Source organism: Cariama cristata, unplaced genomic scaffold (genome assembly GCF_000690535.1).
Source record: "Cariama cristata isolate BGI_N322 unplaced genomic scaffold, ASM69053v1 scaffold33605, whole genome shotgun sequence".
Lineage (NCBI taxonomy): Eukaryota > Metazoa > Chordata > Aves > Cariamiformes > Cariamidae > Cariama > Cariama cristata.
Genome location: NW_009618903.1, coordinates 59,795 through 72,391, shown reverse-complemented (window position 1 = coordinate 72,391; position 12,597 = coordinate 59,795). Strand labels below are relative to the sequence as shown.

Sequence of the window (12,597 nt, the reverse complement as noted above, 5' to 3'; positions counted from 1 at the left end):
GAGGCCGAGGGAGGGGACCCGCTGCCAGCCGGGGAAGGAGGTGGCCGGGGGAAGGTGCAAGCACCATTCTGCCATTTTAGCACCGCTTTGGCTCCTGTGGAAGTGTTGGGCGGCAGTGGAGTGTGGCATGCCGTGACTGCGCCAGGCCCGTCTCCCCACCGAAGGGAAGGTCCATCTCCCACGGGGGGGCCCTTTCCATCCTCCCTCTGCGCGCAGAACCCGGCTGGGGATGCCTTTCAGGTCTTGGAATTATAATGTATCAAGGAATGGGGCCAGAAGGGAAGTAAAAGTTCAAACAGGGAATTTCCTGATGCCTATCGGTGTGAGATCCAATCCTTCATGTCACAAGCATGTCCCTGCTTGAACTTAATGGCATCTGTATCTTTTTTTCCCCTCTTAAAAACACACCTAACCTTTGCCACTCAAAACTCCCCATATTTGGAATAATAAATCATACGGGAAAAGAAGGAATCAAGTGGAGTTAGTTGGGAGTTTAACAAAGCACAGAGCCCCTGCTGATTGAAAATCAGGAACCTTTATTCATTACAACTCATTTCACTAGGAAAACGAATCTACGTTAGGTTGTGCCGAGTCACCGGATTAGTCCCACAGTCTCTTTGATTGTTTGCTTTCTGTCTTGCTGTCAGTTGTCTTGGTTTGAAATTTGTCTCCTCGTCTACAGCATTGCAAACAGAAAAAAACATTCAGCTTTCACGGGGAAATGAACTGAGGGAGCAGATTATCGTATCTGATCTGAGGCTGTTTGGTTTTTTCCAGCTTTGGTACTGCTGCCAATTAGTGCAGAGCTGAGATCAGGACTTCCCTGTTTTTCCTTTCTGTATCTGCTACTTAGAAACTGATCTTTCCTAAAGTGATGAGATTCCTGAGTTTGGAGGGATTTGTGGTTGTTTTGTTCTGCATTGGTAGGTTGTGGGGCAAGGTTAATTGTTCATTGCTTTTTAAAGACAGAAGTTAACGGGAAATCCTTTAAAAAATAAATTATACAAAGCTAAATTCTATTCTTGTTTACATCTTGGCAACTCCGCTCACTTCAACACAAGGTTAAAAAACAAGGCAGAGTCTGGTCATAGCTCTTTAAACTTTCTTCTTTGCATGTGTTTATAAATAGGCTTGAAACATGCCTATGCTTAGCTGTAAATTACTGATCCCTGAGATTTGGGAGAAACGCACAAGAAAGAAGATAATTCCTACCGGAAAAACTCAGAGCCACCCCCACCCCCAGGGCTTCTCCTTCAGGGAAGACAGAAAGTGTAAAAAGAAAATAGGAAATGTATTCCATGTTGTTCCTCCTTAGATAGCTGCTGATGTGGATGTGTGGGGAGAAGGGTCCATGGCACTGCACAGGTACAAAGGCAACTTCTCGGTGGTGAAAGGCTGGCAGTTTCATTAAACAGAATATAGATGGAGGTGGCCAGAGAGGAGAGGCAATGCGCGAGGAAGAAGAGCTGGTCAGTACATTGGCAGGTTTCCACTCAGTTCCGTATTTTATTCTTCCACATATTAAAGTGTGAATATGGCTATTTTATGTTCAGTTTGTAGAGGGAACTAAAGTCAAACCTTTCAAATAAAGCGGAAAGGTGGAGCATATTGAATTAAAGTAGTTTGTTGGCCAAGAGTATATTTAGAAATAGCACAGGTTTCCAGAAGGTGCTACAGGGCATATTCATGACAAATAGGCTTAGCTGGCAGCCGGCCATCTATTTTCTTTTCTCTTCTCTTCTCTCCAGAGGTTTTCATAAACAGGAGCTCTGAAGTTGGAAGTAATCCAACATCTTCTGATTTCTGAATTTCTTTTGAATTTATTTATGGTGAGTTGAGATGATGATGTTCACTGGCAATAGATGAATTCCTTTATGGGGTTGTCTGACTTTTCTTTGAACTAATATATATGTATTGAGAAACTTACCTGAACATTTTTGTCCCAGTAATTCTACATATACTTAGAAGGATTGGGAAAAAAAAAGCTTTGCCCATTCTAGTTCTGGTTCTTGATTCTACCAGGTAAATAGAGGAATCAGTGCATAAAAGTTCAATTAAAATATTTTAAAGTTGCTAACCTTCTTAAAATCCAGAAACACCGGATTTGGTAACAGGCTGGATTTAATTCATGTCTCAGGTTGGCTTGCCTTATCCTTACAATGAGGTACGCGGCCGATGAGCTTGCAGGCTCCTTTGCTTTGGCCTTTGCCTGCAGCCTGCCTGTCAGCTGTCGTGCTGTGCCGGTACCTGGGGCTGCCTGCTGCCCTCCTGCACAGCCTCTGCCCCGCAGCTGCCTGTAATCCAGGATATTTTTGGTATGCTCATGTGTAACTGGGTTTCCTTGTGCCGATCATCCTTCAATCCAACTCTCCTCTGAGCTTCAGGGAAATACCATAGGAGCCAACTTTTATGTTTAATGTCTCTCCTCAAATTCTTTGCTGTGTTGACTTAAAAGTTTTTCGGTAGGCTAGTCCATGTCTTTTCCAAGAAATACAGCCTTTCATCCTCGTAAACCAATAAATGGGTTGTTTTGCTTTTACTGTGCCAGGCTGGATCTAGCAAGGCAAAGGCGAATAGTCTTTGTGGTTTTTTTTTTTCAAAATGTTCTGTCAGTAGCTCTGTAATCACCAATTCTATTCAGTTCTGCTTCATCCCAGATCAGCAAGGTTTAACATACACAGGTTTTTGTTGACAGAACATTAAAATGCAGTCCTCTGCACTTTCAGATGGATTTAAAGGCACACTTGACACTGAAATTAAAGGGAGCTGGAAAGACCTAAGCCCCTTATATTTCCATGATTTTCTCTGTTGACAAGCATACTCTTTTTTTTTTTATTTTATTTATAATGCTCTTTCCAAACCAGTTACACAACACATGGTTCTGGCCTCAAGCAGCTTTTCTAGCTTCCAATCAGTTGGCTGTGTTTGTGCATCGGCCTCTGCTGCCGTGCCCAGTTAGTCGGTGTTGCCTGCTAGGACAGTCTAAGCAAACCCTACCAGAATACCCCAGAGAGGCAGAAAGCGCCCCAAGCCCGTTGTTGCACCACACAGTGCCTGCACTGAGCTTTCAACCTCCCATGGGACCAGCTGGTCCAACCTTCATCTCAATGCAGGGCCAACATCAAAGTCAGACCAGGGTGCTCAGTGCTTTTCCCAGTCAGGCTTCATCTTCCAAGGATGGAGATCCTACCCTGTCTCTGGGCACCTGCTTTAGTGCTGAACCCTTCTCCATTTGAACAATTTTTTAACTTGTCTGAATTTTTTAGTCAAAATTTTCCTTGTTGTTCCTTGTGATTTTTGCCTCTGATCTTTTGCTCTGCACCTCCGTCGAGAGTCTGGCTCCATCTTCCCTGTAACTCCCCATTAGGTACCTGAAGACAGCAATTAGATCTCCCCATCCCCTTAGCCCCCTCCTCTCTAGGCTGAACAAACCTTCAATGTCTCTTTGTACATCAAGCTGCTGAGAGAAAAACTCAAATTGTTGACAGAGACACAAGTCTTGCCAGTTCTACTGAAATAGGTGCATGCCAAGCTAGTTGCAAGAAAAGGATTGTGTGCCAGGCTACGTCTCGGCAAGTCAACACACATTTATTTGCCATGGTTACTACTCAACTGCATAAGCACATTTGGTGTTGGCAAAAAGCCTTTCCTGAGCCATGTTAAAAGGTGTAGCACACACAGAGCCTAAGAAAGGGTAGTACCATTCTGTTGGGGGAAAAAAAAAATTATTCCAATACTTAGACAAGTCCCCTGATTTTGGGACACATATCTGACCCTGGCCCTCAGGAAATCTGGCACCGTAGACCATTTTATCACAACTGCCTCGGGCTTATAGGAAGGCTTTAGTCTAGTTCTCATGGATGTTCCTGTCTTTACTAAACAAAACTATGCCTAGGCTAGGATTACTTTCAGTTGTCAGCCTGAAAAGCCATTTTCTATACAAAACAGCAAACTGCCACTTTTTTTTCAGCATTGTGTGACACAACCGCTCTTTAATGTAAAACTGCACAGTCAGTGAGTTACTGAGTGAGAGGAGAGACTGGACTTTCCTCCCTCAGTAAGTAGATTTCATGCCCACACAGACCTAGAGAGCAGAGATCCCCCCAAATCTCTCCCCTCCTACAGGAGGAGGAATCTGTATCTCATTGTGTTTCAGAGCTAAGAGATAGTTGGTATCTATATCACTTAGAGGAAAGAATCAGTATAACATGATAATTTGTGGGTTTGCATTCATGAAGGGTGTCTTTTTTCTGTGTGCCATAAGCAATTGTAAACTCTTCCATGGAGTCTCTGGAAAATTTACTTGGAGTTTGCACTGGGTGGTTTAAAACAGAAGCCCAGCAATATCGTGCATGATACAACCCTCTCCCACACACCTTGCAAGGACCTTAAAACTGTTAAAGCTCCACCAGCCTGCACCCTCTGGCTCCAGGAACTGTCTTACTTAAGGTTAAATGCTGCCTCAGAATGGATGCTGGGGATGGAGAAGTGGAGTCCATGTAACCACACCGTCACCGCTGCTTCATATGGCAAGGCCAAGGCTAAGGTGGGAGAGAGGGGTGGGAGATCAATAAAGTGCTTTTTTAGTCATGGCAAATCCACATCTGTGTTGATGTTGTCGGTGCAGTGCAGCGTTTATATTTTTAAACTACTGCCCTTCTGGTCGAGGAGTCATATATTAACCAAGTTAGCAGTTCTGCCAGGAAATAACAAGGATACCATGCATTTCAGCAGTGCTTTTCATCAGATCATTCCTACTTACTTTACAAACAGAATTAAGGAATCCTCACAACATCCCTGTGAGGTAGGTAGAAATTCTTACACCCATTTTACAGGTGGAGAAAACAGGCACTGAAAGGTAAAGTGATTATCACAGCAAGTCAGAAGCAGAGCTGGAAATAAATCTAAGATTATTATCCTGGGTCTACTGCTCTAGACACTAGAGAACACCAACTCCCACATGCTATTGTAAGCTAAGACACTACCTTTCTTTTCTACTTTCACCTCCTTTGGTGATTTTGACACTTGCATCTTACGCTCCTTGCAGAGAGCCATGTGATCAATTAGTAATTTATTTGCACAGGGAGCCAAGGGGGTACATACACCTTTAAATGATCCAGGCATGGCTCTAATTGTCCAGTGACTTCCCCCTTCCCAAGAAGATAATTTTCCCTGTTCATCACATATATATCTATGTTTTGCGTAATTATTTTTGCAGTAGAATCATACACTGAATCCATAGCTCTGAGGCTGTTACGCAACTTCACTAGGAATTTCTTGAATAAATGATTATGTTTGTCTCATTGAGAGAGAATAAAACAGATTTATATGCTATCACATCAGAAATAGCAATAATCCTTTGCTCATCTGTAGGGCCTTCCATCCAAGGACCTCCCATTCTATTACTAACACAATATGTCACCTCACATCGTCTTTGTGAGGTAGGAAATGATTCCCAATTGTACAAGAAGGAAGAATGACTTGCTGACAGTCCTACAGTGATTTCATTGCAGAGATGAGGCTGAGTGCCAGAAGACCGGACTGTTAGTTCCCTGCCGAGGTTGCCGAGAAGCGCTGTCTTGATGCCGTGGCTCATACTTGGTGGCTACCAATTTGCTAGCAGCTTGGCAGGGTACTTGAAAACTGGCTTGGAAAAAAAAATAATCAGCAAGCAGTTGACTGGATGCAGGAGGAAAACGCTGGCTTGTCTCATTGTGCTGTCACGACCTGGAGGAAGAAATGAGCTTTCCTGTAGCAGCTGTGAAAGAACTACAAGAGTGTCCGTTGAGTATGCTGCATAGAGTGCATTTTACTGAGGCACTCCAGTGTAAAAGAATGACATACTCAACATCTGATCGTTAAAGGCTGGACCGCCTGACAGCCATATTGTGAACCATATACCTCTGATGAATAAGCACTCATCTTTAAGTAGTCCAGTGATCTAGTGAAGGTATGCATGTCAGAGGTCAGGAACAGGAATGGTTATTAAAATACTTTGTATGTAAAAGGACTTGTGAAGTAATTAGAAGTCAACAAGGGTGGGGGTGATTCATCTAGTCCGGTACACTGGTATCTGGAAGGGTCAAATGCTCTGAAGAAGGTAGAATATACCTCATACTGAACCGTTACAGGGTTTTGTTTTTTACTTGCAGAAAAGTGTGTTTCCAACCCCCTTCAACAAGTGGGCTGGTTGATGCTTAGAACCATTAAAACTCTCTTAAATCTCTCTGTGAAGAAAATAAAAAGGAATAGATCCCATCTAGTATAAGTGTGGTGATTTTGCTGTTCAACTAAAATTTTGCCCTTTCTTCAACTCTAGTATCTTGAATTGGGCACAGTGGACTCTTTTTTAAAACATTATCTTTCCTCAGTTGCCTTTCATTCCTGTTAACTGTTCTCCTGTTTCTGTATTAAGAGAGTGGATAAATGGTAGCCTCCAGATTCTCTCTCTGCATGTTCCTTGGCACATGTTGCTTTGTCATATTCCTTCCCAAAACTGAGCAAGGTACCTTCCAGTCCTCATTCACAAGGAAGGACAACATAACAGCCTTTGTCCAGAGAGCAAAGATTTTGACCTCAGGCTGCAAACCTTGGGAAAATACACAGGCCCAAGAGGAGCAAAAGGATTAATAGTGGGGGGAAAAAAAAAAAAAGTGGCACTGCTATGGTGCTAAAGAATCCCAGTGCACCCCACAAACTTTCTACATATGTACAGCTTACGTCACTCGGCAGTGAAGTCCAGCCACCTTTGTGCTCGCATAGGGCAGCTGCGTAACGCGGCAGGGGAAACTCCACCAAACAGGTTAGATCAGGGAGCGACAGAACTGACTGTACTGGTGGCTGCCTCGGCTGGGATGCAGGGCAGCAGGACTGGAGGTGTGAGCCCAAGCCTACGCAGAGCTCTTTCAGACACCCATTTGACTTCCATGGGCTTTGAGTCAACCCTGCTACAATGGGAGACCGCAGGGGGTCTTTTCTAGCTAATGGCGGGATGAGTTTTATGCATTATGCCAAAGATCTTTTTTCCCCTGACCTGGATTAGAGCCTGCCCTGGGAACAATGGGATGGGCTGTGCAGCCCAGCAGAAAGAATTTGCTGAGCTGGCAGGGTCTGAGGTTTGCAGAGCAGAGCAGATGAGAGTGCATACCTGCACTTTTCTGGCATGAGGCTCAGTTTGGGGGGGACATAGCTGTTAACCTGAAGCTTTTGAACACATTGCTGCACTGTCCCAGCCAAAAGGTGCTGTTGTCACCCTAAAATTAAAAATCCACAGATATTTAAACATTTGCCAGCATATGCTTTTCTGCCTTTTCTAAAAAAAAAAAAAAAAAAAAATTTGCTGAGGCTCTGAGAGTTCTGTACAGACCTGTTGGCACAAAAGGTCTAAATCATTTTTTTGAAAAGCCTTGTTTTACTTGAGATTTTGGCGTTTAATAGAAAAGTAGACCACCGGATGGCCCCTGTCTGTCAAATTAAAAACAAAGGATGTCAAAAGGCTATTAACATATCAGACTTTCCACACTTGAACAACCAGTTTTGTATTTAGAGGTTTAAATGATCACATAGGTACCCACACCCCTGGTTTAGGTTCACAGGTGCCTTCAAGACTCTGTACCTGAGATTTGCTGAGTGCCTGTAAGCCTGGGAGCTCCAGGAACTGAGCATACATCAGGGTCATGCCGTATATTTGATTTCATGCTCTGAGGGCTGTAGCTCTTTCCTCCTTTCACGGAAGCCTTCCCACGCTTGCTTTGCTAAATCGAGTTTCAGATCTTTAAGTCACAAGACCACAAGTGAAAAATATCACTTGAATTTATTCTTTCCAGTGCTCTGAAATAGGCTCGGGGCTGGGTGACCCTCTTGGGAACAAATAATCCATCTGTGGGCATCTGCTAAATGCTAGTAGAGAGCTACTGTTAACCTTGCCCACTGTCAATGTCACTTGAAGAGCAGAAATATTTTTGACAAAGGGAAAATATTTTTATCTAACTCAGATTTGCGTTCACAGAGAAATTTGGGACATTTTGGCCTTTGTTCTCTGAATACAGAGGGGAAATCATGCTTACTATTTTAGTGTGTTGATGCTAAGCACAGAATTCACTTTGTTAATTAAATAACTTCAATTCCATGCCAAGCGAAGGGGAGATCTGCTCAGCATGCCATAGGTGAAAAAAGAAAAAAGAAATACTAGATACAGCTGTTGATCAGTCTTGCCCCTCACTGGCTGAAGAGACAGATCCTCCCCATGTTCCTAGAGAAATGTGGAGCACAAAGCTTCCAGTGAATATGCTCACAGTGGTGACACTTGGGTTTCCCTGCCACGTTAGGTTTTAAAAGACATCAGTTATGTGTACAGTGTAGATATTACTGTAAGGAGTGAGCTGGCATGTGGAAACAGGGAAAATGTTCCTTTTCAAATGGACATAGAGGGCAAATAAGGCACAGTTACCATGATAGTACCTTTCCAGTTGAGAACCTCAAGAGGAAATAATATTCAAATGGCCATTTTAGCACTTTGCTTAAAAATATCTTTTGATTCTTTCTCTATCTCTCCTTTTCTCTTCAACCCTTTCCTTTTCGTGTGCTCCCCGTATCCTGCACCTTCATACAGTCAAATCATCTGACCTGGCCCGGCTGCTGGCTTTACTTAGCCTGCTGAGGGGTCTCATATCAGTGGCAAGTTCAGCACGTGCTGAAGGCCCCTCCACTTCATCACTCACTACTGCCTCTGCTTTCTTCACCCCTGGCTCTTCCTGAGGTCTCGGCTGCTCCTCTTCTTGTTCCTCCTCCTCTGCTCTTACCTTCTCCTCTTCTGGTTCCTTCGCTGGTGCATATGATGGTAACCTCTCATCAAATGCCCTGGAGAGATCTTCCAATGGTTCCATCCCAATCTTCTCCTCAAACTCATTGAAGGCTGATGGAAGGGGACTGGGCTCAACTCCTACTTCTGCGAGAGGGAAATAGCGGGACACCGGCTTCTCTTCTTCCAGCAGCTTGTAGCCTTTGGTCTTTGGAATGGAGGGGACTGTGATGGCAGGGAGGGGCTTCTCTAGGACCGGTTCCTCCACTGGTCTTCTCAGAGCCCTCCGGATCCTTTTCAGGATCAAGTGACTGATCTCCACCAGGTTGAGGAAGAGGGACACAGAAGCCACCACCAGCATGAACATAATAAAGATGGTCTTCTCTGTGGGCCTGGAGACAAAACAGTCCACAAGATTGGGACAGGGCCATCGACCACAGCGGTAAAGGGGGAGAATTCGGAAGCCATACAGGAAGTACTGACCTACTATGAATCCCACCTCAAAGAGGGTTTTGAAAATGATGTGGAAGATGTAAGTTCTCAGGAGGGTACCCTCCAGGCGAAACTTCTTGGTCCCATCAGGGTTGTTGCCTTTGTTTTGATTCGGAGCCAGGGGCAGCTTCTCTTCATCCACCTCAGCTTGCTGACGCCTCTCAGCTTCCTCCCTCTCTCTCCTCTTCTCCTCCATGCGGACATGGTGCACCGCGTGCCCAAAGTACATTAGCGAAGGCGTGGATACAAAGATGATCTGCAGGACCCAGAGCCGGATGTGGGAGATGGGGAAGGCCTCATCATAGCAGACGTTCTCGCAACCAGGTTGCTGGGTGTTGCACACAAAGTCTGACTGTTCGTCTCCCCACACCAACTCGGCAGCTGTTCCCAGGATCAGGATGCGGAAAATGAAGAGCACTGTGAGCCAAACTCTCCCGATGACAGTGGATTGCTCGTTCACCTGCTCTAAAATGTTCCCCAAGAAACTCCAGTCACCCATTTCTTACTGTCTAAGGAAAGAAAAAAGAAAGAGAATGACCACAAATTATGCTAAATTTAAAAGATTTCAGGTTTTCCCACTGATGTCTTTTGTTGCTTTCAACTAGTAAGTATTTCCCTGATATGCTTTGAGAACATAAAGAAGGTTGCTTGCTTGCTTATTTGCCTGATCACAATGATTTATTAGCAGGAGAAGGGCTGGGAAGCCAGAGCAAACTGCTTGCTAAATTCTTTCTTCCCTGGCTCTAAATGGGCAATTACTTTTCAGCCGGGGAGTATATTTATCTCCTTTTCCAGGTAAGAGTCTTCTGCGGTGCCCTGTAGGCTCAGTTGCGTGAGTCTGCTTAGGTTTTGTACACGTACAAACACTGGCCAGCAGTACAGTAGGACAGATTTATCAGCATGCAGCTGCAGTGGTTAGAAAAGAGAGTGAAGCTTTCAAGCACCCAAGCTTTTCTGCACCAGAACCACCCGTGGGTCAAACAGATCGTGAATTGGTGCCCATCTTGCACCTACACAACCCTGAATTCTCTCTAGGTTGCATACATTAATTCTGCATTAAAAATCACTCTGTTAGGTAAGAATAGCAATTACAACACTCTGACTACATTAGTAATACTGTATAAGCTTAATAACTGCCATATATACTAGTTTTGCTATATAGTACGCCTTATAGACAATATAGTTATTTGGTGTTATTGGGGCTATTCTTCGTATCCGCTTATGAAGTCAGTTGCCACACTGACATTGGAATCGACCTGGAGAAAAACACAAAGGTCTATAACTGGGACCTAAAATACTATTTTCTCTCTCTAAAATGTCAGTGCTGTTATCTCAGGCTAACACTGAGCTGGAAGCCTGTTGCAGTTATCCTATTGGAAAGCTAAGAAAGTCCATTTTCAAGCAATGCAAGTCAACCATTACATCTGTCATCATTTTTGCATGATAAGAAATTATTCCTAGGCCAGGACTTCATCCTGCATATCCTAAATTTCCCACTATATAATTTTAGGCAAGGGAAAAATCTATGAATGAGGGAAATAAAGAGAAAACTTGTTTGGGATGGGCTGATTTAACACATCACAGCAGTCTGAAGTCTCTGAGGAATGCAGAATATTACAGTGATCCAGAAAGACCGACTTGTGGACCATGACAAGTGAAACAGGGAACATTATTCATAAAACAGTTGTTCACAGGGATCTAGAAGTTCATCTCTTAAATACTATCTCCATCTATAGTTTCCTAAATGCAGACACACATCCACAAGTGCTGGGAAAAAGAAGGTACAGTCAACAGCATGGAAATCTGAGTATCTAAACTTCCCTCCTCCTTCAGATACCACTGGGATATATTTGTAATGCCATATGTTACAACACACCAACGCATACCAGTCTGTTTCAACTACTGTGTGTACGTATTCAAACATAGATAAACACATAAAATATTGAGAGTTCTATGGCTCCGAGGAATTTCACAAATTTTCAACCAAAAAAATCCTTTTGATGTCATTTTTCTAAAACAAGGTGGCCTCTTTTTTCCTTGCCTTCAAACCTGGTAAAATTTTAATGCCAGATACCCATGTTAGAAAACGAAGAACGGAACACAGTCTTTCAGCTTGCACAAACACCTTGCATGCATAAGCGGCAAACATATAATTTAATCACCGAAGAAAATTGCTACTTTCTCAGTCATTAAAGTTGTGTAAAAGAGTATGTTAATGTCGGCACTTACATTAACAAGTCTAGCAGAAGATTATGCTGTTTACATACATTATCTAAACTGATTTAAACATTTTCTTTCTGTAAATTCACAGAGCAAAGTACACCCAACAGTTACCAATCGTGTGCAACTCTGTAAAAAACACGACTACACACAAGATAAACTTCATTGTCCCCCAGGCATCGCAGTTAACTCCATCCCTTTCTTTCCGTGTGAGTCACCCTGATATCCACAACTACCATTTGAACATTTCCACTGCAGCACGCAAGAGCGACACTCTAGATGTGATAAACCTTATCATACGGAAAACTCGCTGTACAAGAGAAGGAAAAATGTTTCCTGGCTAACTCCATCAAGTGTCTCACTTGCAGCTTGCTACATTTGGCTAAACTCCTCCTGAGATCACTTCCGAGCTAGTCACGTTTTTCAAAACTCTGCCATGACCATTCTGTCTATTTTCTGCAAGTGAAGTCATTTGAGGTTGCTCAATCGGTTCAACTGCACTGAACAATTTTGGGTGGACTGAAGATGAGTGGTACAACCAATTCAAATGTCTAGGATTCCACCTGTAAGCAGTCAGCCCCTTAAATCTCAAAAAAGGTGCAAGCGACTAATTTAGGCAGTCACCTTTTCCCTTAAATTCCCTGTCATGAGGAAAGAGCAGGAGACTGCCTAAGCCCACCCAGAGCCAACAAACTCGTGTTCTTAACTCACACGGGCTTGTTGCAAACCCCCACTCTGCGCTTCCAGACGTTGCAACCTGAACACACTACCAACGAAAAAGACTGTACAGGTTAAGGACGTTGAGCAAGCAACTTGCCGCTGTGAAAGGCTCCACCGAAGAAATGTGTCCCCCTCCTCTCTTGGCACTCTGCAGGGAAGAGTGAACTTTTGTCTCTCTTCTTCCCTACCCTAAAAGTCCCAATCTTGTCGCACGACTGAGCAGATATGACTGAATTGACTCTGATGGTGGGTTTTAGTTGCCCTGCAATATTTAAGCTCTGAGCCAGACGGCTTTATGAAGTGAGTGACAGTTAGTGACGTGGGGAACAATAGGGAGAAAAAAATAAAGAGCGGCAGAGACACAG

General features: G+C 43.7%; 1 protein-coding gene across 1 annotated transcript; it reads right to left on the bottom strand.

Moving 5' to 3' along the window:
• Positions 1–8,383: 8,383 nt before the first annotated feature.
• On the bottom strand, positions 8,384–12,365 carry GJA8 (gap junction protein, alpha 8, 50kDa). Its single transcript, XM_009701032.1, has 2 exons — positions 12,330–12,365; positions 8,384–9,801 (listed from the first exon to the last, which is right to left on the bottom strand). Exon 2 carries the CDS (start codon positions 9,789–9,791, stop codon positions 8,604–8,606), a length of 1,188 nt encoding a protein of 395 aa, XP_009699334.1. The 5' UTR covers positions 9,792–9,801; positions 12,330–12,365; the 3' UTR covers positions 8,384–8,603.
• Between the last annotated feature and the right edge of the window lie 232 nt (positions 12,366–12,597).